General features: G+C 42.6%; 1 protein-coding gene across 2 annotated transcripts in view; it reads left to right on the plus strand.

The window, feature by feature from the left end:
* Positions 1-23,474, plus strand: part of PXDC1 (PX domain containing 1) — a 107,295-nt gene extending 83,821 nt beyond the window's left edge. For both annotated transcript variants that reach the window (XM_071736527.1, XM_071736528.1), the window contains 4 exons: positions 12,066-12,157; positions 12,433-12,550; positions 16,309-16,420; positions 21,840-23,474. In XM_071736527.1, coding sequence (XP_071592628.1) covers positions 12,066-12,157; positions 12,433-12,550; positions 16,309-16,420; positions 21,840-21,957 — 440 coding nt within the window. In that variant the 3' untranslated portion in view covers positions 21,958-23,474. The remainder of the gene's footprint in view (positions 1-12,065; positions 12,158-12,432; positions 12,551-16,308; positions 16,421-21,839) is intronic.
* The last annotated feature ends 240 nt before the right edge of the window (positions 23,475-23,714 follow it).

Consider the following 23,714-nt stretch of genomic DNA (forward strand, 5'->3'; position numbering starts at 1 on the left):
TGGGAGCTGGCATAATTCCTCGCATAACTTCTGCAAAACCGGAGAACTGTACCAGCGCTTGGAGCCGTGTTTTCTCTTTTCGTTTCTGAAGTGGATTAACCCAACGAGGGGGATGTTGCCCATACTCAGGCCCCTTTATGTAGAAGTAGCATGTCCCTGTTTAGCTGTCAGGAGGGTTGGGTTGTATTTGTTTAATGTTTGGGGTACTTTTTAGATACAGTTACGTGTTTTGCTCTAAAATATTTCAAGTGTTTAGAGTGGTGCAGAGCATTGGCTCCTTTGGAAATAGATGTGGGTGTAGAGCTTCCAGGCTCCCCAGTGGTTTGAATAATCACATAAATTATTTGATTGTACAAGAATGAGGAGAAGCTGGTATTTTGTGTGTGTTTTCCTCTGTGAAACTCCGGTTGAAGTTCTCCCTTGCTATCACTTCGCCTCTCGCCTTGCAAGTGTGATCCTCCCATTGCAGAGGGCCAGCTTTTTTACATTATGGGGGCTGATTCTCCACCCCACATACCAATGTAAATCGACCGGATTTATTTCTGGGCCCTACCTGTGTGCCAGCGGGCTCTATGCCAGTCGGTCTCTCAGGGTCTGACTTTCTAAGGATGTTTTCTGACGGGTCGCCTTCTGTTGTCGTGCCAGATCCCTAACCGCTGATGATGGGATAGATGTGGGGTTTGTGCCTCATACATAAATGTTCACACCTATCTTTTTCCTTACCTTCCATCCCTTGCGATGGCGGGAGCCAGAGCCCCGCTCCCCGGCGGGTATTCCCGGTGCACGGGTCTCTCCTTCCCGCAGCGGGGAAGTGGCAGCTCCGTCGCCACTCGCAGGCCCCGAGTGCCCTCTGCAGACGGCGGGGATGGGCGCAGGGATGCCGGAGAGGCGGTGGGTGGAAGTCCCAAGAACCCCAGAACTGAGAGCTTATTATACTGTGTCTCATGCAATTAGGTTCCTTACCAGAGACCTAAAATATTGGGAAAATTTATTATCATTGCAGGTGCTCTGCTTAAGAACTACAAGCATGTTTTTTAGCAGTGCTGAGAAGCAGTAATTTCTAAGTAATATGGCCTTCAATTGCATATGGCACTTGAGCCTTGGCTTTTGAGGATTCCAGGTAGGTCTGGAGTGAGACTGTCTGTGGCCTGAAGGGCACAGCAACTCCCAGGGTCACTGTGGCTAAAATTTGACTTCTCAGGGCAAAGGTAGTCCTTGTATTTGTTGGTTTTATGGGGCTCTGGAGAATAGTTTGGTAGTCAGGTTGGGGTGTGTGCTGGGTCTGGCTGGAAACAGGCTTTGGTGCTTTCCAGCCCAGACCTTCTGCCTTGCCCAGCATGTTCTCTCCCATCACTTCAGCACAGGAGCCCCTGTGCATCCTAAGGCCATCCTCATTCCTCAGCACCTCACTGAAGTGAGCGTGGGTCCTCCCCTGTCTCAAAACCCATCACAGCTTTTGCAAAATGTTAAACTCTTCTTACATCTCTCTGAGGGGTTGTTTGTGCAGTTGGAGCCAGACAGGATTGTGGTCACTTGCACTGGCTTTTCTTGACAGCCACAGCTAACATACAACATTAGTGCATGAAAAGCTGGGGAAGAGTAAGCATCCTCAGTCTGTGATGCTCAGTACCTGCCTGATAACTGGAGCCAGCAACCTTCACTTACCCTTATCTCAGGAACAGGCATACAGACTTCAGTAGAATCGGGAATGAGCAAAGCATCAGTCCAGGATTTGAAAAATCGAAACCCAATATAAACAGATCATGATCTGTTCGGCTTGGTGAAGGAGTGGGGGTTGATTTTGCAGCAGAGATGGAATAAGAATCAGGAGGAGTTTCTAAGCAGTCTCAGCACGCTTTACAATTTCAGTAATACTCTGTTTAAAATTACACTGCTTCGGCTCTAGAGGAAATTACTTTGCAGAGTGTGCTTTTCTGCATAGAGAACACTTCATACCAGCATTTTCAAGTGACTGGCCACAGCCCTGAGTAACTTCACAAAGTTGAAACAGAAAAATCTTATTTAAATAAATGACATTAATATAAAGCTTTGGCTTTAAGAAGGGATTGCATGGGCTGGACTTTAGAAAATCTGTGGGCTAAGCATGGTTTCTTAATGTCCTGTTTAAATGCAGAGTTCCTGCTGCCTACATAAAGCTTGATTTATTTAACCTAACAAAAACACCTGACAAAAGCACACACTTGTGTGCATTAGTATTCAGTCATATACATTTGTCTGTATTTTTATACACATACATCTGTATTTGCAGATGTATGAGTTTCTCTATGTGTGTGTGTTTATCTTAGGCATTCTGAAAGAAGATGAGTATTAGTTGTGCCTTTTATCTGCAGGAAGCAGTAAAATGGTGCAAACCAAATTTGCATTGTATTGGAGGGATCCCAAGTTCGTACAGATTTGCCTAAGGAGCATTAAATGGACTAGCATTATCCTACAGCTCAGTCAAGCTGCACCATGTTATATTTAAGGAGTATGTTTGAGGCATAAAGGCTTGAGCTTTTTGATGTTACTAACTTTTTAAAAGGAGATTTTTAATTTTTAAAAACGTCGGCAATATTAGAAAGAGTTGCTTGTTACCACTATTGGTTTCAGGAGACACCTCATACTGTGAGGCAGTGTGCTCCTTTTCTTGCTCAGCAGCAGCAGACCATTCTCTCCCTTCCTTTCTCCTGCCCTTGTCCCCTTGGACTGACTTCCACAATGCTCTTCCTCTCTGTGTTTCTCAGATCTGCAGAGTGCTTTGAGATGACAGGGGGTGGGAGAGAGAGTTTTCTGCAGTGCCTGTTCATCTTACCCTTTCTTTGATACGAGAAGAGGGGAAGTCCCGAGGGGAAGTATAGCATCCACACAATCTGGTCTTGTCTTTGATAACTAATAAAAACATGTGGCAAAGTGCACTCTCTGCATCTGGAGTATATGTGATGCTAAGGGCCAAGGGCGTTTAACAACACAAGGCTTACTAGTAAGTTAGTAAACAAGGTTAGGTATATACATACCTGCAGGGTGACTAAATATGATTCAGTGTGATGTTACTAGTAACTTGCTAGTATTTTGTGTCTGAAATGTGCCCATCCCTTGCTCCAGGCAAAGGCACAAAAGAGGATCACAGAAAAACACAGGCTAGTTTATTCTTAGCAGAGCTAGAACACAGCCTAATGTTACTAATTTGTCTGTCTGTTTCCATATGCAAAATAAATAACTTTTGTATGTAAATCAGTCTTCATGAGAAAGTCTTAGAAAACAACAAAATTGGTATTTAGAAATAGTTGCAACAAACCTGATAAGACACTGGAAGTGAATTATAAAGCTGGAAAAGTACTTTTCTGTTTCCTTTCCCCTCTTTTCTCTAAATATTACTTCTAAGGGATTCTTGCTGAAGTCTTATCCCAGAACCTGATCCATCTTCAATGCTATCAGACGCCTTCCTCTGACTTCAGTGTGGTCAGGATAAGCCCCTTAAGTGTGGGACTGGGAAGCCAGAAGAATGTTTTAGCAACTTTTAAAAGCAAGGATGGTTTTGCCCTTGGGGTGGCAGCGTGATTTCTGCCACTGTTTTGTTGCCTTTGCCATCAGAGCACAAGTTTAATGCTTTTCCAGTGTCGCTGTTCATATTGTACCTGTATGTAGCACCTGGCCCTGCTCTGATTCTCTTGAGCTGTCAAGTCAGAAAGCCTCTTCATCTTACAGCTTTTTTCTACTAGATGGGCCCTTTCTTCCCAAAGTGCTTGTTTTTCTCCCCCTTCCTTCTTTCCATGCCTTCTCTGACTCATTCTCCTTTGTGATGGCCTTTTTTCCACTTGCTCTCCTTCCTGTTATTTTTTTCCTGCTTCCCCAAGTTGTCTTCCCTGAGCCACATTGCCTCTAGGTTTCCCTCCCCAGCTTGCTGCCATCCATGGTTATCTGTGTCTCTCCAGAACTTTTCTGTTCCCTTCTGCCTTGCCAGCGCCGAACCTCTGTCCATCTGTAGGACCTGGTGGAGATTGCCTGTAGAAACTTTCCATCTGTAGCTTCCTTTGTAGAACAGAGGTAGTGACTCAGTCCCTCCTGGACAGCCAGTGCTGAGCTCTATCTCTGAGACTTGTGCCTGCCCTGCAGCACGGTTGCCTCATGTGGGAAGCAGATGATGGGCTGTTTTCTGAGTCCCAGTGGCTGTGCACCAGGAAGCACATGGGAAGCTCCTCCAGGGCTGCTGTTGGAAGGACCTGCATGAGGCAGAAGGCAGTTCCTGAAGAGCTGGCCCAGGAACATTGTATTTGCTTGCAAACGTCGTGTTTGTGACCTGCCCTTTTCTATATGCTGCATTACAGTGTTGTTGTTTACACCACCATCTGGGAGTGTGATTTATGAGAAGAGGGAGCTCTACAGAAGCAGCATAGTGGTTTCCACAGACAGCAGCTGTTTCGGTGCCCTGACAGTATAGATAAATACACTGCATCTATTGTGCTCTTTTCATTGTTGACACTGTCAACAGTTCATTAGTGGAGCTTGCTCAGAGCTGCTGTCTGGCAGACAAAGGATGGTTATCAGGCTCCAGCAGCACTCCATAACCGAAATTAAGTTTGGGGCTTCTGGATTTGTTTTTATTAGCTGAATTTCATGGTTCATCGGTAATGATGGAGATAAATGAATCTGGTTATGTTGTTATAAAGCTAGGCACAAGTTGCCTTTTTTGTGGTGGACTGAGGCAATGTGTCTTAGAGGCTTTTGGTGGAAAGGAATGGAAATGAGGTGGGGTTTTTTCATGACAGTTCTCACCTGATAAGAAAACAGCACTAAAAATGGTTGTAGGACCTTACATCTTTTATTAGGCTTTGAGTGCTCTGTTTGCTTTTATCTTGTGCTTCTTTGACATCTTTCTGTTTCTTGTGGCTCACCAGATATCAAGACAGGGAGCTCTGTGGGGAAAGTGTGTCTGCTGAGGTCTGTCACCAGAAGGTGCCATCTCCCCTTCAGAGATCCCGGGAGATCCCATAACTAATAATACATGTATGGGAAACCCATCAGCTGGAGGATCTGGACTTTTGAGCATTAAACTTGCCTCCTTGCTCTGCTTGAGTGTGCCAGCGTTCTCAAGCAGTCACAGTCACAACCCATGCTCTAGGGGATTTCAATTGGACAGTTGTTTGAATAGGACTTTGATCCATTTGTATTTTTACATCTGATGCATATGAGCAACAAAAGAAGAAATGGCCTGTGTTGGAGCTAAGTGTGTACAGTGCAGGTAGGGTTTTGAAAGCTCTGTCTTTCTGTGTCTAATAGACTTCTCTGAGTATCTTCAGTAGGCTCATTGCCATCTAGTGGGACTTCTAAAATTATCGAGTGTCCTCATGCTGCTTAAAAAAACCCTGTCTCTATTTTGTTCCTCAATGTCAAGTTTAAGAAAGGCAGCATAAGATGTAGCAACTTTCAAAAATTCACCCTCCCTGCATCCTTCTTTTCAACTTCATCATATTCTTTTAGCTGCTCCTTGGGTAATCCACCAAGATGGATCACATCAGTGACATTGCATAAATAGTAAACCCTTTGTAAAGGTTTTAGAGTCTGTGGTGACTATTGTCATTCATATGAGATGGATGAATTTCCCCATGAGGTGATGGGGCAAGTGTGTCTGTCCCCAGAGAGAGGTGTCATGGGATTAGGCAAGAGGCATCAAAGAGGAGTTACTAGAGCTGCCAGACAAAGTCAGACCAGTGCCGTAGCTGGCTCTGGGCTCTTGTCCCTACTGATGAGAACCAGATGCTCCAGAGGTCAGCATAAATAACCATCAGAGAGCAGAAAAGTGACAGTCCTGGTCTCAAGTAATTGCAGAACGGATATCCCTGACTGCCTGTAATTTTCTGCCCTTCTCTGGATCTTATCAAGCTTTTGGACTGCAGGGATTCCTTTGGTGTTATTTCTACAGAGAAAAGTTTTGTGAAATGAGCTTTTCCATCTGCTCCTTTTTTGAATTTCCTGCCTTTACATACCACAAAGTATTCTTCTGTCCTTCTGACAACCTTTTATCCTCTTCTTCTCTGTCAGAGGGGAGGAAGCTGTAAGTGGGAGCTGTTTTGGCCTCCACAGAGTACAGTCTGCGATGGCAAATGCTGTAGTTCCCAGGCAGCAAGGTTCAGGGAAACTGTGTCTGTGTGGAGGAGGGATGCTATCAGGGCAGCTACCAGGGAGGAGAGTGGCAACATGACCACAAAGCAGGGGGGAAAGATGCCAACTGAAGTGGAATATCACTGAGGAAGGAAGTGGGAAGCAGTGCAAAGGAGCAAAACAGGAGAAATCATTGGGTTGAGCTGCCACCTTTCAGCCCTGATCCATGTCCCAGGTGGATAGCTTCAGTTCCTGCATGTTACTGTGGAATATCAGTCCAAGGGGATGTTCAGAAGTTGACTGCACATGGTTCCTCACATCATGATCTCACTTTGGAATGAGTCCTTCTTTAGAGGAATGAGCTTGAACTCTTCCATTAGACATTTTTCAGTGATTTTGTAGATAATATTTTGTGATTTTATGTACCTTCTCCTGTGGCTGAGGCTTTTCTGCTATTGCTCCATCTGTATCCTGAACTGTGTTTGTGTGCACTTCAATTAGGACATATCTGAGGGAAAGGAGGAATGAGGGTAAAGGATAAAAAAAGATTGAGCACTGCAGTGTTAATGAATACTGTAACTGGGGAAAAGGAGTGTATCTCCTGCTGAAACCAGACAGTCTGGTCAGAGGAGAGAGCAGAGTACCTATCTTCTCTGCAAGACAGATTATGTCTCTCTCCAAAAAATCTGAAATCCCTAACTGCTGCTCATGGGCTTGTGCAAAGAGAGAAGGATGGGCTCAAGATATGAATCTACAAGCCTTCAATCTGTCTTGGAGTGTGGGTTAGCAGTTAAGATTTCTCCCTGGATTTATTTGCTACTCTTATGTTTTTTCACTTTGATATCTATTCTGCAGTCTTCCCATAGAAGATGGAGAAAGGATTAGCTGAGGAGGGCTCAATGCAATATCTTAGTTTTCATGTACATACTAAAATACACAACATTTAGGAGAATGGCCATTCTACTTTTCATGCATCCTCAGAAAATACACCTTTGCTTCTGCTCTTGCTTGGCCTCTAATACATATCAAACTGATTTTGAGAAAGTAGAAGATCTCTTCTTTATTCCTCTTCTGACCACAAGCCTGAAGTGGAGTCCTTTGGGCTAGAGTAACAGCATTTGCCTGCAGTCTGAGGTCATGTATACATGGTGACTTGTACCCAGCAACACATCTTCAGTAGAACAGACTTCTCTGTGTCACCACTGAGAGATGGCATATGAGACATACTTGACTTTGGCATGAACTCACTTTTCCTTGAAAGACACCAGAGAACGGGTGAGACAACGTACTCATTGTAGACACTGGCAGTCAAGACTGCGTTGTGATTTCATCACAAACCGTGGAGCATGTGCTGTGATTCCTGTCCCTCTTCCTTTGCTAGAAGCATGCAGCACATTATCTGCAGTTGTCAAAATATTATGAGATGCAGATTTGGTGGTTTACATGGCAGTAATAGGACAGGTCTACCAGGGCTTGTGTGTTGGCGTCAGGAATTGGCTCCCCATTCCTTCTCCTCCTCTGCTGAGGTCGTTTCCTGCTTGTTAGGAGCTCTGGGCCCCTCTCCCACGCCATGAGCTGCTGTGCCAGGTACACAGCTGCTTGCCTGCTCTCTGAGCCTCCTGCAGCTGCTCCAGCACCAGAGTCCCAGAGCACGAAAGATGCTGCAGGCCTGCTGTGCTGTTTGTGCCATGTTTTTTTCCAGAGATGTGTTGCTATGCATGAAGTTGCTATGTACATGCGGTCTCAAACTGCAGGCAAATCCTTTTTACCTAATCTTAAGGACTCTGCTTGGGGCTCTTGACCAAGAAGGGAGCAGAGAAGATGTCAAAGGGATTGTCTCCTCCTTTTTTTTAAACTAAGGTTACTGACTATGGGGGTTGTTGGCCCAGCAGAACCCCTCTAAAAGCAAATACCCCGGATCCAGGCAAGTGCCATTCTGGGGTTAGGTGGTGTGCCTGTATTGTCCCCTCTGTCACCCAGAGTGTGGGCTCCCTGTGCACAGGGTAAAGAAATACTAGAGGTTTGCGGTGTTTGGCAACAGGTTTTGTGGTAAAAAAAGGAGCCAGTGGGGCTCGAGTTTACCTCAAGCTCTATAAACATTGGTGTTTACAGCATTTAAATCACTTGAAATTATAGTTAATTGTCCAAGCACAGTATGGCTAACAAGAGAGTGAGCGAAGTTTTCCTAGGAGGAGTTTGTGCATGTTTTCCATTAGCAGTCAGATAGGGGCCAGGGCAGAGGAAAAGGCATGAGAACATCTTTTCACCATGACCTCACGAAGAGATTTCCCAGCTCTGAGCTCAGCTCTGTTGCATGACTGAGCAAGTGGAAGAAAGTGCAGGCTACTGGTTGCTTTATTGGTGTCATATTTCTGTTTTATAGCAAACTTCCTGAATTAGGGTTCTTGGGGTCTAAAATCTCCAGATGGAAAAACAGGCACATACTTATTGTCCATGGGCAGAGAGACAACAGCCTCAGGACATGTAGTAGCTGCTGTATGGATGCTGCATATGTGGCCAGTGAGTCCTGTGGACTCCAGATGCAACCAGCTTGTGGTGCATTGGAGTCAGGGTTCATGAATGGTGGAGGTGCTGGGCTCTGTCTGAGAATTCAGCTGGTATGTGCCTAGTGGCTGTTGGTCTAGGCATTTCCAGTATCTGAAGATCTTACACCAGACTGTCTTGTTTTGGGTTTTTTTCCCCCATTCTCTCTGCCTCCTCAAAGCTTCCAAACAGGAAAAAGGTAACAGTCAGGGGAGAAACCCCCACAAGGGGAAGAACAGAGATGGAAAACTTGGATGCAGATGTCCTGATTCTTGCTCAAACTCGATCGGGTTATCTGCATGAATACATAGTGCCTGGGTGAGAAAGGAGATTGAATTGGGCATCCTAACCTGCAGTCTCTTGCTTCTTTTGCTAAGTCTGGGGTTTCCTTAGTTGAAGCCTTTGACCTTGAAGAGCAGTTCAAGGTATTCCCCTCTGCTCCCCAATTTGTGGCTGAGAAAGCAGAGGCAGCCTGGTGTGGAAGAGGAAACGAGTTGCAGGGGAGGGTAAGAGCACCTTAAAGGAGAGTGGCCACCAGTGAATTTGCCAGGTGAAACCATGGCATTCTTCATGCACAGGTGTGCTGTGATTGATGACAGCAACCAGTTAGTGAATAGTGAAAAGGAGTGAATGGAGGTACTGGCCCCCTCTGCTCCTCTGGCTGCTTGCTCAGACCTTGATCCAGTAAGTGTGGCTGTCGAGTTGTGATCAACTCCTTGGGTTGTGGAATCATAGGCCATGACTAAGTGAAAACCATGAGGACATCTGTTAACTCTTAAAAATTGAGACTTGTAGAATTAAGGTAAATGAGGGCCTCACAAACTATGGCTATTGCAGAAGAAATTACAGGACTTGATATATACATACTTATATATATATATATAGCCTGTGAAGTGGTTTCTGTGTATTTGGAATACAGACATGAAGAGGCAAGCTTGCCCAGCCAAACTGAATTTCCTGTAACAGGGGATTCATGGAAGGTCAGCAGCTTTACACCCCAAAGTTGTGCATCTGTAATCATTAAGGACATAAATATGAAGCCATCCAGGCAGATGCATCACTTACTCTCCATCCTACACTGTCTGACTTTTGGTTTTGATATTACTAAAAGCTTCAGTAAAGAACAGTTTTTATTGTGTCAGATGTTAGAAGTTGTCTGTGCCAGTTTCCAACTAGGAGTGTGGGTTTGCATGCCTGGTGCCTTTCCAAGAGCTGGAAGGAGGAATATACCAGAACTGGAAATCCCTGATGAATGGAAGAAGCTGTAAAACCTCCCACTGGGTGATCTGTAACTGTGTGACAGGTTGGACATCTTGTCCAACTTCTCTTGCTGAGGCATAAAAAGGCCGTGTGGAGCTGCAGATGCTTTTCCTGATTACTAATGAGAGAAAATCCTAACTCCTTGGCTGGTTTTCCTCACAGGATGAATGTTCCATGATCTTGGTGAGGTGCCTTTTCTTATTTATTTATTTATTTATATATATATTTATTCCCTAGTCTGCATATCTTCATTTGTTTGAAAGTTTCCCTCTTGCTGGTAAAATACTAGTTTCAACAGTCAGTGCTTATCTGGGAAAGGGTCTAAGGTTGAAGGTGGATTTGAGAGAGAGCAGCAGGCGAATGCTGCATGCCAGGTGGGTCAGCAGTGAGGTGTTTGCCTGCAAGGGGTGAGCTGCAGTCAGGCCGTCTCTGCTCTGAATGTGTCACTATTTATGTAGACAGGAGGAGAAGTGGAGGCACCCCACAACAGCCCAGCATCATGGTGGCTGGCTCTGTTTTCTCTGATGTGGGCTACGACAGGGCGACAGCGTGTTTCTAACATCATGTGTCGGTGTCTGAATTGTGGGGCCACTGGCAGTCTTTTTGTTTGGTTGGATTTTTTGGGTTGTTTTTTTTTTTTTTCCTTAAGGGAGATGAAAACACTTTTTTTTGAAGGGTTTGAGCTTCATTCTGATGTGGGATGGGAACATATTTTTGGAGGGGTGAAGAAGATCCACCCAGGCCTGCTCACACCCAGTAGTTAGGAAGATGAAGGGTGCTGGTCTGCAATTGAGGTCTTCAACATCAAGCACAACCCATCTAATATGCAGTCTGTGAACCCATGTAGATGAGTTAACTCACATTTTACAGCCTTTCAGAGAATTTCCATGCAAAACTACCTGACTGTAGTGTACACTGGTCAAAGTGGGATACATGTCCTGCCTGCTGGTACACCCAGCTCTGCTGTCAGAAGAGGGAGTGAGCTGGACTTGGCTTGAGGTAGTGGCAGTGCTGAGAAAACCAGGAAAAATGAGGGGCAGTAGAAAGGCTACTTTTGTGAGACAACCATCAAGTAAACCTGGTTGCTCTGGAGACAATCTCTGTTTTATTTAGACTTGTAATTGAAGGAGACCAGACAGCTTCACAGTCACACTTGTCTGGAAAGTTTGTAGGGGATCATATCTCCTCGGTAGCAAACAACAAGAAGTAGTGCACACTGAAACATTTGGTGGACGTTGGTCCCACACTGCATGTTTGACTGCTGTTTCTGTACATTTGCCTTTTGAATAGGGAGCTGGAGATGCATCTGAAGTTCAGCACTTACAGTTTTAGTATAGTGATTTCTCACAGACTGTTCTAGAGTGCATTCCCTGTATGTGCATATAACCTGTGTTATATTTCTCTAAGTCTGCTAAAGGAGTGGGAAGTTACAGATGTCTTGCAGGTTATGCATATGAAATACAGTGTTACAGCTGAAGATCTCCATATTGAGCAATTCAAAATTCAAAGCACTGTAATACATCGTCCTGGACACCAGACAGCAAAATTTCCATTTCAAACCCTTCTGCAGCACCATGATAATTCAGTGATTAAAATGAAAATAAAATAAAATCCAAAAATTTGGTTTGTGCTTAGCATGATACTGAGACATCTTCCCTGAGCAGCTCACTGGGACTTACATTCGAGACACACAAGACTGCCCTCATAGCCTCTTGATTAGTTTGTGTTTAGTCTTTTCCTCTTATCTGTGGGTTGTGGGGTTTTGTTTTCTTTGGTTTTCTTTTGCTTTTTATTGACGGGAGAAAAAAGGGTGAATCATGGTTCTTGGAAGCAGAAAACAGGCTGTTTGATTATCACTGCTGGGAATGCTGTGTAGCAAATCTGTGGGTGAGGGAGTAGGTGGTTCTACTGCTTGTATTGCAACTCCTAAATACGACCATAAACAGCTGGATTTGTGTCAGGCTTGCAACTCTGCTTGTAACTACACCCACCTCAGTTTGGGGTACATGCCTGATCAACAGCTCAGGTTAAAAGATATTTCTGGGAGGCATGACATTTGAGGTTGTTGTACAGCTTGAGTGGCTGCTTCTGGCTGCTGAGGTGTGTGTACACATGAAAACATGCTTTTGTCTGTGCTCACAATCTGTTTATTTTGCTTGCAGGGCTCATCACAATAAAAGAAGCCCATGATATAGAAGCCAGACTTAACGAAGTAGAAAAGCTTCTCAAGACTATTATAAATATGCCCTGGAAGGTGAGTAAGCCACGTTCCACATTTAGCCCAGCTTGATTCCTCCTTGATGGTAGCATGTACTCTCATGCAGATTAGAAAGTGATGGGCTTTACCAAAGCCTAAAAGAAGCACCAATTTGTGGAGTATCTTGGAGAAGTGCTGGGTGCCAGAACTGTGTAATGACATTTCTGGGCTGTTGCTTGTAATAAGTCATTACAAAGGGGTTGGAAAGGGAGAAGAGTGACAAAGCAAATTACTGGTAAAGAATGATGTCTGTTTCTTTTTCTCTTTTTAAGTATTCAAGATCTGAAGTCGTCCTTACATTCTTTGAGAGATCTCCTTTGGACCAAGTTCTAAAAAATGACAATGTACATAAAATTCAGCCAAGCTTTCAAAGTCCAGTTAAAATATCAGGTAAGAGTTGTTAGCTTCCTACAGTCAATGCAATAATTAGAGAATGGAAATTATTTTATTTGCTCTTCCCCTCATTATTTTTCCACTGGAAATTCAAAAGGTAGTCCTCCATAGTCTGATTTATAGTATGGGATGTATAATTAGCCTTGACATACTATGCAGTAAAGTGGCAGGTGAAATGGATGCTCACACATGATTGTGCTATTACCACTTAGGAAGGTGATTTTTAGGGCTATTGGTACAGTTCTTTGAAAAAGCAAACTCAGTGCCAAGGGGTGATATTGTTAAGGAAGGAGTGGGAGAACAAAAGAAAGGAGTACCACTCCATCTTGAATACAGTGTATACAATTCTGGTCTCTCCATCTCAGAAAAGATATAATTGGATTTAAAAGCCTACAAACAAAGGATAAGGATTCAAATTGTTGAACAGCTTCTCTAAGAAAAAGAATAAAGAAAGACATGACAGAGTGGGGATATGATGGAAATCTACAAAGCTGTGAATAGGAGGTCAGTTACCCCATGCTTCTCCTGAAACAAGAACTATAGGCTATCCAATAACACTGACAGACAACAGGACTTAAGCAAACAAAAGAAAGGTTATAAGATTGGTTTTTTCCATATGGGGAACAGTTAAAGAGGGGAACTCAGTGTCATAGGATATGGTGAAATTGAAAGCATAAATGACTACAAAAAGGAATTAGACAAGCAAGTGTAGGAAAAGTGCAATGAGACCTGTCACAAGTGGAGACAGGAAGTTGCTAAACCACAGATTGCTCGTGGGTAAAATAGAGAGCAGTATTACTCTATCCTTGCCTTTTCTTTCAGCCCTTCTCCTCTTCATCTGCTACTGACCATTGTTAAAAGGTTTGGGGCATTTTATATGTCTGGTGTTGTATTTCTATACTGAAATGTTTCACGTGAGCCTAATGGCAGCCACTGGGTTTGTGTGGTTTATTTCAGAGTGAAATAAAAGTGAAATAATACGTAGTCTTTCAAGGTGTATGAAGTGTTTAGCATGAAACTGGTATCAGTTTTCTTTGGTACTAATAGTATAAAGGTTAATGGCCAGTCACAGTGTCAGCATGCTGAAGGTGTAAACGGTGTATCCTAGGGATTGATCTTAAACACAGAGTAGACCTTTTGTAATTGATCCTGAGCTCTGGTTCTAATCAAAGCTGTCCTCTGTTAAATAAATGTTCTTTTAATTAAATGGTGAAGTGTTTATGATCCCACAAGGAACTCCTTAGAAATATACTGTGTATTCTGTACACTGTACACAGAGCCTCAGTGAGGTCTTGCAGCCAGTCTGGGCTGGTGCCTTCGTATGGGTGTCCCTGAACTTGGGCTGCAATGCAGTATAGAGACTGTAAAGAAGAGCCCCCAGAGCCCTACTTCAGAGCAGGGTGAGACAGGCCTGGCTTCCTGGGAGCAAGAGACAGGAGCCTACATCTGTGTCTCACACCCTATCTGTGGCTGGGGAGGTCTGGGTCAAGTTCATCTTGAATTGATATGGAAACCACAGGTGAAATTCCTCATGTGTATATGTTCCTGACATCAATCGTTTTCCAAAGGCTGAATGTGGTTACTTGTTTTGCTGCTGATCTCCAGGACGTGTTCTCAGCATTGTCTCTTGTGGTTTTTGTCTGAGATACATTGCTACAACCTGAGACCGAAACTGAGAAGTGGGTCCTACCACAAATGAAGGCTCCCCAAACTATTTGCTGTAAACATGTTTCAAGAGTGGCTGCTGCTAGTGGTACCTTGTTCCTTTTGCAAATAGGCAAATACCAAGTATAGATGTATTTGGAATTTCACTGGTTAGAAACTGCAGTGTTGCTCTGTTTTGGGGATTTTCACTGTTTGGAAGGGTTTCATTTAATTTTTGTGAGGGTCTCTACCCCCTTTAGGGCACACCTACTCTGTGTGTGCATGACTGAGTGTTACCTGGTGGGTACAACAGGGAGATGGTCAAGTTGAACCTACAGGCTGAGTAAGGATGGCTGGCTGATGGACAGTGGCTGGCAGCAAAGGGAACCCCCCTGTGTAGAAGAGCTGTGGAAATCCCATTAGAGGAATAATAACATGTTTTGGTTTAATTCTAAATTCATTTTGGTCGAGACAAGTCATACGTAGATAATTGGAGGAAGATTTTCCTACCTGTGCAGTTATTCAAAAGCATCCTGTGGTAATTAGCTTTATCATGTAAGTGATTGCTGCAAAGAATTTAAGAATATAGGTGGAAATTTGATGTTAATTGGCAATTGCCTCGTCTGCATGTTGAACACTGGGAAATGTTCCAATGCCTGTCGGCGTTGTCAGTAGATGGCAGTAAAGCAGTTCACACAGCAATGAAATGCTGTAACCCTTAGGTCATGGCAAGGACAGTAGGGAAACACTGAGGCATTCATGTAGTTACAGTGCAGCTTTCTGTATGGCTTGCAGACTTTAAAAAGCAAACAAAAATGTTTTGTATTCTATGAAAAAAACAGACTGTCCCCTGCATGGTCCTGTATGGTAGGTGATGGGGAAGAGAGGAAGGGCCATCCTCTGAGATGAAAGCTGAACTTCAACTTTTGGTGTAAATCCTACTCTGCAGTATGATGTTGGTTCACAGAGTCCTGACTGAAGTGTGATTCTGCTGGGATGCAGGGTTTTTACCTCCCTCTCACATATTCTGCTGAAGTCAGTCACAGTAAAATACAGACTGAAAGTCAAAGATTGCTTTCTCAAGAAAAGTATGGAAATAAATTCTGGCTTTACCTTAATGTAGGAGCATGTAAATGTACACTTAAAAAAATTTCATCCCTTCTTTCTACCATTTCCTCTCCTGCTCGTTACTTGAACTGTATGTATAGCTGAAATTGGTCTGTTTGAGGATTCCTTGTATGTATTTTTTTTTGTGCCTACTGTATTTTCCTTTTGTTTGTGCTGATAATGCAAGGGTGTAACACAGGGTCCTCTTACCTTGAGGCAAATCAGGAATAATCCCACTTAAGTCAGTGCTGATTTATATAGGGACATATGTTCATTTTCTGGTGGCCCTAGCTTCATCCAAGATTGTGTGACCAGAAGAAATCCTTGTGACTTGCCTAGTCTGCCTTTCCATGTAGCACAGCCATAGATTAACTTCTCATCCACATCAAATACTATTCTTTAATTATCAACTTTCCCTATGATAGTAAGTCAGTGGAACTAGATGTAAATTTCATCTATTCCATACTGGAGGCTTCTTACACAGTGCGAAACAAGTAAGTAGAATTGAGGGCAGTGTAGGAGGTGGCATTATTTTACATTCTTTAAAGATGGTGGATAAATTAACTTGGGAGGTTACTTTTTATTTCCTTCTTCCTGTATTTTTTAGATTTGTCTTAATTGGCTTATGCCTGGACTCTTTAGGAAAAATACAACTATGTTTTGGTAGTGGTAGGTTGCAATAGTTAGGTGGGCTGCCATTCTGCTGAGGGTGACAAGAATTTTGCCACTGGCAATAACAAGACTGACACTGAGCCTTGCTTCAAATATTTCAAATATAGTGAATTGATTACATGAATAAAATCGCTTAAGCACTGACAGTTTGCAGATGTAAGAAGCTATGAAAACAGCTTTTCATGCCTGCTTTCATGTACAGATTTTCAATGTCATGCACACATACTGGTTCACCACCATGTTAATTCCATATGATATGCAGTTGTTTTCCAGCTCTTTTTTAAAAAATGTTTCTTTTTTTTTCATCTTATTTTCCTTTCTTCTCCCAACAGAAATCATGCGATCAAATGGATTTTGTTTAGCCAATACTGAAACAATAGTCATTGACCACAGTATACCCAATGGAAAGGAGAAGCACCTGGACGTAGATTCAGCAGAACACTTGTAAGTGGGGTTTGTGCAGTAGTAATGCTGTCAGCTTCAGATAAATCATAGCATTTTTCCTACCCCCTTTTCCCACAAAATGTTATCCTCTGTCTAGGAGTAGGGCTGGTAAGCTGTCATTCTGACTGCTTAAAAATTACTAGACCCAGTTGCTAAGGCTTCACAGACCTTTCTGTTAAAACTGATAAAATGGCTGTTGGTGAGAATGATTGACTCCAGAGAGCTGGATCTTTTGTATGAGAAAAAAAGCTGTGGTTGCCAGGTGAGCATAAAGAAGTTTTTTCTTTCTCTCATGACTGTGATGAGAGGTGGGTTGAGCAAATCTGGAACTCAAACATCCTTACAAATGGAATATCTTAAGAAGCATATGCTTTGTTTGGGAAGGAAAACATAGTTCTAGGGAAAGGAACACACCACTAAACATAATCAAAGGAGGCTGAGGAGTTGCTCAGGTGCTTCCACATGCTTGGACTTGGTGAAGCATGTGTATTTCGTTAAGGGAGAAGGAAGTTAGACAAGTCTTTCTCATAAATTCTTCCTCCTACCATGTGTAGGTGTTCTGGGGTAAAAGACCTGTAAGCAGGAAGGCTTTCATGTAGGTCTTAAGTCAAGTGACTATGCTGACATATGGGTATGGATGGAAATCCACTCCTACAGCATTCTGTCTTGGCAGATGATTGATATTTCAATGAGCCTAAGGTAATGAAGTATTTAAATATTTTTAATGAGCAACATTGACTTACTTTTTCATTAGAGCTGTCAAAATGATGGGAACAGGCCACTAAAAGCCTTATGGAGGCTTTGTCTTTGGATGCAGCTCTCTGCCTTCCGCATTGGAAATGTGGTCATTGGCAGCCTGTGGAAAGGTTTAGAGTTTGACAATATTTTGTCAGGGTCTGGAGTGTAGCTCTGTCTCCAGTGTAATTTCTTAAAGTCTTTCTGTTAACTTATCCCTTTGTGTTTTGAACCTTTACCTTCCTAAGAGCATTTAAGCTTATAAGCTTATATTAATGAAGCTGAAGTTAGACACGAGGTAATTCTATAAGGCCACTGTCTGGAAATTAAAGTTGTCCTGGTGGATCACTTTTTAACACTGAGTGATAAATAATAGTAGCAAATTACCAAGGAAAACATTTTCCTACCTTATTTTGATTATTTAAAAAAAAAATTAAAATCTAGTTTCCATTTTAAAGATGTGCTGAAGCCCAAGCAAAACTTACTGGTCTGGGGTCAAAAGCTGTTGTCATCTGATTGTCATCCCATTGGGGTCAGAAAATATTAATCTGACAAAACTGTATGGTAGGCATGGACTCCCAGAAACTATGGTGGAAGAAATAAATTGTGATAGCAGCCTGTCTTTATCCATTTGTATTTTAACATCCCCAAAGAAAGTTAAATCAGGAGTCAATAAGTTAATAAATTTCAAATGTATATTTTACATGGCACCCTAAATTTGCCCACCCTGCAGCTGTATTTTGTGGCTGAGAGGTAATAGCTAAGAGTTAATGGCACTTGTATAGCACAGCTGTTTTGTAAAAATTGAACTCTTTAAAAGCAGAAGCTTTATATATTATTATTTGAAATGCAGGTTAGTAGCCCATAAAGGAAGCTTTAAAATCCTTCAAAATATAATATTATGCAGATCCTTTTTGGATTTATGGGATTGATGTTTCTATCCTGAAATAGTAATTAATTCCTTCTGGACTTGTATATCCTCACATGGGAACTTTTTCCTTTCAGCAACATTAAACTCTATGAATTTTACATTTTGGCTGCCAATGTATTTGAGTCAGAGATTTTGCAAAGCAAACCTGTACTTTTCTGAAGAGAAGCATTTGGAGCTTCAGCAGGTAGCAGTCATTCCCTGAGGTCCAGCTGCACTGGTTTGCTGCTACAGCCCTCAGGTCTACTTAACCAGTCATCTGTGGGCTGGGAAGTTTCATACTTAACTGCAAATGAATCTACAGCATTTTGCTAAGTTGGAGTTGCCTACTCTGGTTTTCTGAAGTATTTGCTTTCTTTTTCCTTTCATTTTCTGATTTTAGTAGGCAGTACAACATACCACTGCAAAATTTGGTGAACTCAGTGTGTCCAGCATCCATGTGCCATAAATAGTCCTTTTATGTGTGCTGCTTTAAGTGCTCTGGAGTCCTTTCCAAAGGAAATGTGGTAAATAAATGCATTCAAGCATATGCTTTGGTTTTGTTAGAGAGGTGCATTGTCCTGCCAGGGCTGCTCACATTTCTGTCTTTTGGGCCAGCATCTGAGGCTGTGGCATTGGGCATGCTGCCTTTTTTGAAAATTCACTTGAGTATTAGATGTGCATTTTCAGGATGGTGCAGCCATTGCCACAACCATTCTGTGGTCCATGGAAGAGACTCCATGTAGCACTGCAAAAGCAGCACAGAGATGGTGTGAGATGCAGAATGTTTCCAGGAAAACAAAATCCTGCTCTTGACAGTAAAAGAAAATGCTTCCCCCATGCTTCTTAGTCTTAGTGAGGAGAAAATCTGTCCAGGTACTGTCTGCACATGAGGTGATGAGAGGAGCTGGGCTGTTATCCCATGCCATGTTTACACTTCTGGTTGCTCCCGTGGGTTAACAGGCTTCTGTGTTCCTTGTTGCCCTCTTCTTCCTGGAAGATGTGAGCAATAACTCTAGTGCATTAGCAGAGGTTAAAATGATAAAGAAGGTTGTCTTATGGCACAAGGAGTAAGCCTTGGTGGATGATAGTGGTGTATCTGCTAAGGTACATCAGGAAAAAATAGCAAAAGCAGCAGTTTGGGCGTTTATGAATCTCCATGTCCATAATACTTTGCAGAATTTATTTGGGGAAAAAGACCTGCTGAGAACAGCACAAAGACATTTTGACCATTGGATGTCCTGCACAGTTTCTAGCTGTAGTAAGGAGTCCTGGTTTACTGAGTTTGGTTTGCTACAAACACTCCAGAGCAATGCTTTGCAGACTTCTGTGCCCACACTTCCTTTTTGGTGGCAAGGAAAGCTTTCTGTGTAACTACAGCATGTGAATGCCACTGCATTATACCTCACATCCTGCTTGTAGTGCCCTACCAGTGAGGCTGAAGAACCACAAAATCTGTGGGGCTTTCTAGCTGTAATAATCTAGTTCTATACAGATTATAAGAGAAGTAAAGCAGAATCAGAATAGCCTTCTTGACACTTCTGCTTTCTTCGTTCTGTCTGCCCCACTGGTGTTTCATAATCTGTGGTTTCTGGCTCACCAGCAGTCCCTAAAGCAGCACGATGTGATCTGTTTTTTTTATCTGTTTGCAGGATACAAATTCAGCTCCCAAATTCTGTTCCCACACATGCAGGCAAGCAAACAGCCTGAGGGAGTAAAGTAATAAGGGTGATAAACATTCAAAGTTCAGTCTCATTTCAATTTGGTTGTAAGTAAAGAGCATAACAACACTGCAGGAGAAAAGCCATGAATTTCTGCTTCTAAAACATTATGGTCCTTATAGTTAAAAAAGAGGTGAGAAAGACCAGGCAGAAGCAGTTTCTAGTTCCTTTTTGTCTTAGTCTATCAGAATGAATGCAAGTTCTTTCAAACTTGACTTAATAAAAAGAAATTTGACAGTTCTTCAGTTCCCTTGCTTGACATGAGATGAGATTTAATCCTTGGCCTGCAGTGAGCACCTTTAACTGCTAGGCTCTCTGGGAAGAATTAAAATGTTTTTTTATTGCAGAAATTCAAGTCTCCTTGGGGCAGGAACATATGTAACTGAGGAAAAGTGTAGGTTTTAGCAACCTGATGCTTCTTGTTGAGAGTAGGTGTGAGATACTGTGTAATCCTTGCAGTTTTTCATGTTATAACACAGGAGCTAGGAAGGAAAACACCAAAACAAGTTAAACTAAGTTTGGGAATCTCTTTGTATTTGGATGTTCTCTGTTTGTCAAAACCTAAATGTCATGCCATGGGGAGGCCAGTGAGACTCTGGAGGAAGGACACTGTAGTCATTGTTTCCTACTGCTGTCAGACATTTGGCCTCATAAAAAAGCCAACCCAGAGAAAGGTACCTGTGAAGTGAAAGGATGAGAGTCCGAGTTCAAATGGGAAACAAGGCAGTTTTCTTTCCATTCTTGGGCGGGAACTGTGGCATTTTGTGTTGCTGCCACACACTGTGAGAACAAAATGGAAAGATGTGGACCTCAGCTGCATGATTCACTCTTCCAGAGTTCACTTGCACTTCCTTCCTTACTAGTAGCCTTGAAAGTCAGGGAGGACAAGAAGATTTGCTTGCATGCACCATGGTTCTCATTAGCCTGTGATTTATTCATACACACATGGGTGTGAGGAGGAGATGTGAATGGGATCAGCTCTGATTACTTCCTGTGAAGATTTTCACAGAGACAGTGAAAGCTCTTCTAGACTCATAAAAAAATCTCTTTGTAGAGGTACACAGAATTGCCTGACAAGAAAGGCTACATCCCAGGAAATCATTCTTCAGTAGGAGGGGAGCCCTGGGGCTTGAAAACAAATGAATAATGTTTTTGATCTGTCCCATCTTAAATGCAGTGTGGTAACTGGGTGTCATGAAAAGTTAAGTTCAGGTGTTATAATGACAAGTGCTGTGAAGATTCAGTGTCACACTAGAGAGGAGCCATGAGAGTCCCTTTTACTGAAGGCTGCTATCTAAAGAGATGAGAACCTGAGCTCCTAGCATGCCACACAGCTGTGTTTTAGTACTGTTTTAGAAGGGAATAGCCATGCTGTTTTACTGAAAGCAAGCACTTCGATCCATTGATTTCCATAAGTTACAAAGGAGCATCTTTTTTGTTTATTTAAGAACATAGAAAGCAATGGTTTGCATTTACCTCTCAACTCTCTCTAGGAAGTGTTGAATCTGGTTTAGGAAAGAGAGAGGAGATGCCATTGCTGGTGCCTCCATATCTAGCATGGTGGTACATAGACTGATGTGGGAGAAATGATAGCTTCATGATTCACAGTTGGATACTCAGGGACCTTCTCTGACAGCTCCTAGTATGAGTTCAAATTTCAGGGTGCCATGAGAGGGAATGAGATACTAAAGCACTGGAAAAAGTTGGGACTCTAGATCTTTGTCTTTCAAACTGAACTTCATTGAAGTGCTGGTTGAATCTGCAGACCAGCACTAAAAATAATTCCACTGCAACGCTAGTCTGGTGTGAAGCAAATACACATTTACTCAGAAATTTAACTTGCAGTACTAGGAGAAGCATTCTTACCTTCAGCCATTTTCCCAGGTAGTCCCCTCACAAATTTCTTTTCTCAAAATTTCCAGAGGTCACTTTTCAGATATCCTAGCCTTCTCCCTCAGTACTTCCAGTTCTTTTGACTTTGATTTTCTAAATTAACCATAATGACTTAATGCCTTTTTTTTTTTTTTTTTTATTTTATTTATTTATTTCTGCTTAGGTTTGAAAGTGTTAGTGACTTTACCTCAGAGTTAGAAGACAGTGATGATCCAACAGCTTATGTCACCAACTTGACATACTACCACCTGGTCCCATTTGAGACTGATATTCTGGACTGAGGCTGCTCAGTGACGCAGTCAGCCAGCATCCAGCTGACCTCTTCATCCATGGGCTCTTCTATCTCTGGCGTTGCATCTCTGTGAATAAGGCTGTGCAGGCAAGACCAACAGCAGAGAAGTTGTAGCAAGTATGCCCCAAAGGTCGTTTGATAGTCTGGCCCTCCACTGTGTGTTATGGAGACATCTTCTAAAGAGGCAACTCATCGCTGTTGACGCAAACTCATTTTCTGTGAATGCAAAGCAGCAGAGGCCTCTTGGGCCTCAAGGAAATCTCTGCTCTGTCTGTGGGAGCTGCTGCCCTGATGCAGCCATCACAAGTGCTGTCACCCGTGCTCCTTGGCTTGCAGTGCAAGTTGAGGCTTCCTCTTCTATGATACCACCAGAAACTTCCCCAGATGGCGTGACCACGCTTTTTATGCTACGTAAGCAAGAAGGCAAGGAAACCAGCAGAATTTTGTCAGTTCCTCCTATGGTTGCTTAATGGAGGTCTTTTGGGTCACTTTTTTGCTCAGCTTCTGGATGACTGGTGCCTTACACAAGATGTCAGAACCACCATTGAGTGCCTCCTGGAAACAGATCAAGAGCTGACCGCTTTACTTCTTTTAATCATGGGTTTTTATATGAATGCTGAAGAGGCAACTACTCTTTCCTGGAATAGTAAAGCACACAGCAGCTGGCATTGCAATGGACTGTGCATGATATTTGGGTACCTGTATGATTTCAGAGATCTGGAAAGATGATGGGAAAGCTGGGCTGCCCTGCTAAGAATGATCAAGGCTATGGCAAGGCACTTGGATATGACTTCTTTTTTTAACATTCAGCAAATGTGAATGGTGCTTACAGTTGTTTACATCAGAGAGATAATTCCCTATGCATATTTCACCCCAGAGTATGGGGTGGAAGACAGTGAGTATTATGTTGTCTTTGGGCTGAAAAAAAATGATAAGCTACAGTGTATGTACAGTGGTAGGAAAAGGACTCTCTCCGCTGCCAGCCTGGCTCAAGGATTCTGTGTAGCTTTTGGATAAATGCCTGCAGGGCCAAGTACAGGCTTTGCTGTCATGTAATGCCATGGATTTTGGTGGAGGTAGGACAGTGAGTGGGAGTATGAGCAGGATTGGGCCCTGCAGCCTCTTGGTTACTGAGTAGTGCAATTTTCAAATCTCCTTGGGGTCTCTCTCTCACGTGGAGTGCTCCAAAATCCTGGCTCTTGCTGAGGGTGCTCAACACTTGCCACCATGACCTTTCATTGAGCTTTTTGCAGACATGAATTTGAAGGAGTGAGAATGAAATGGGAAGGAAAGCATTTTGGACTTGTTTCTTGGTAAAGGGGCTTGCTTTGTCCTGAAGAGGTTGATACAACTTCCTTCTGCAGACTTTTCATTTCTATCTATAGAATAACAATTGAACAGAATTTGCTAATGTAAATAATAAATTATTGAGAATCTTAATTCTTTTACACAGTATGTTTTTGAAATATATTTTAATGAAATAAAATATAACTCACCTTCAGTATACTTCTGCAGCTTCAAACAGCAGCTTCCTTTTTTTTTTTTTTTATTTTTTCCCCCAACCTTTCCAAATCCTCTTTCTTTTTCTACTAGTTTTGGCAAGATGTCAAGTTTTGGCATTTTTTTCTGTGCTCCATGCATTTTCCATACTATAGATATAGTGTATACCCATGGGTAACCTCTCCACCTCAGTGTTGATCCTGTGTCTAGGTGTATGTGGGTTTATGCCACTGAGTTTAGTGGAGT

The sequence above is a fragment of the Heliangelus exortis genome, chromosome 2 (genome assembly GCF_036169615.1).
Source record: "Heliangelus exortis chromosome 2, bHelExo1.hap1, whole genome shotgun sequence".
In the NCBI taxonomy this organism is placed as follows: domain Eukaryota; kingdom Metazoa; phylum Chordata; class Aves; order Apodiformes; family Trochilidae; genus Heliangelus; species Heliangelus exortis.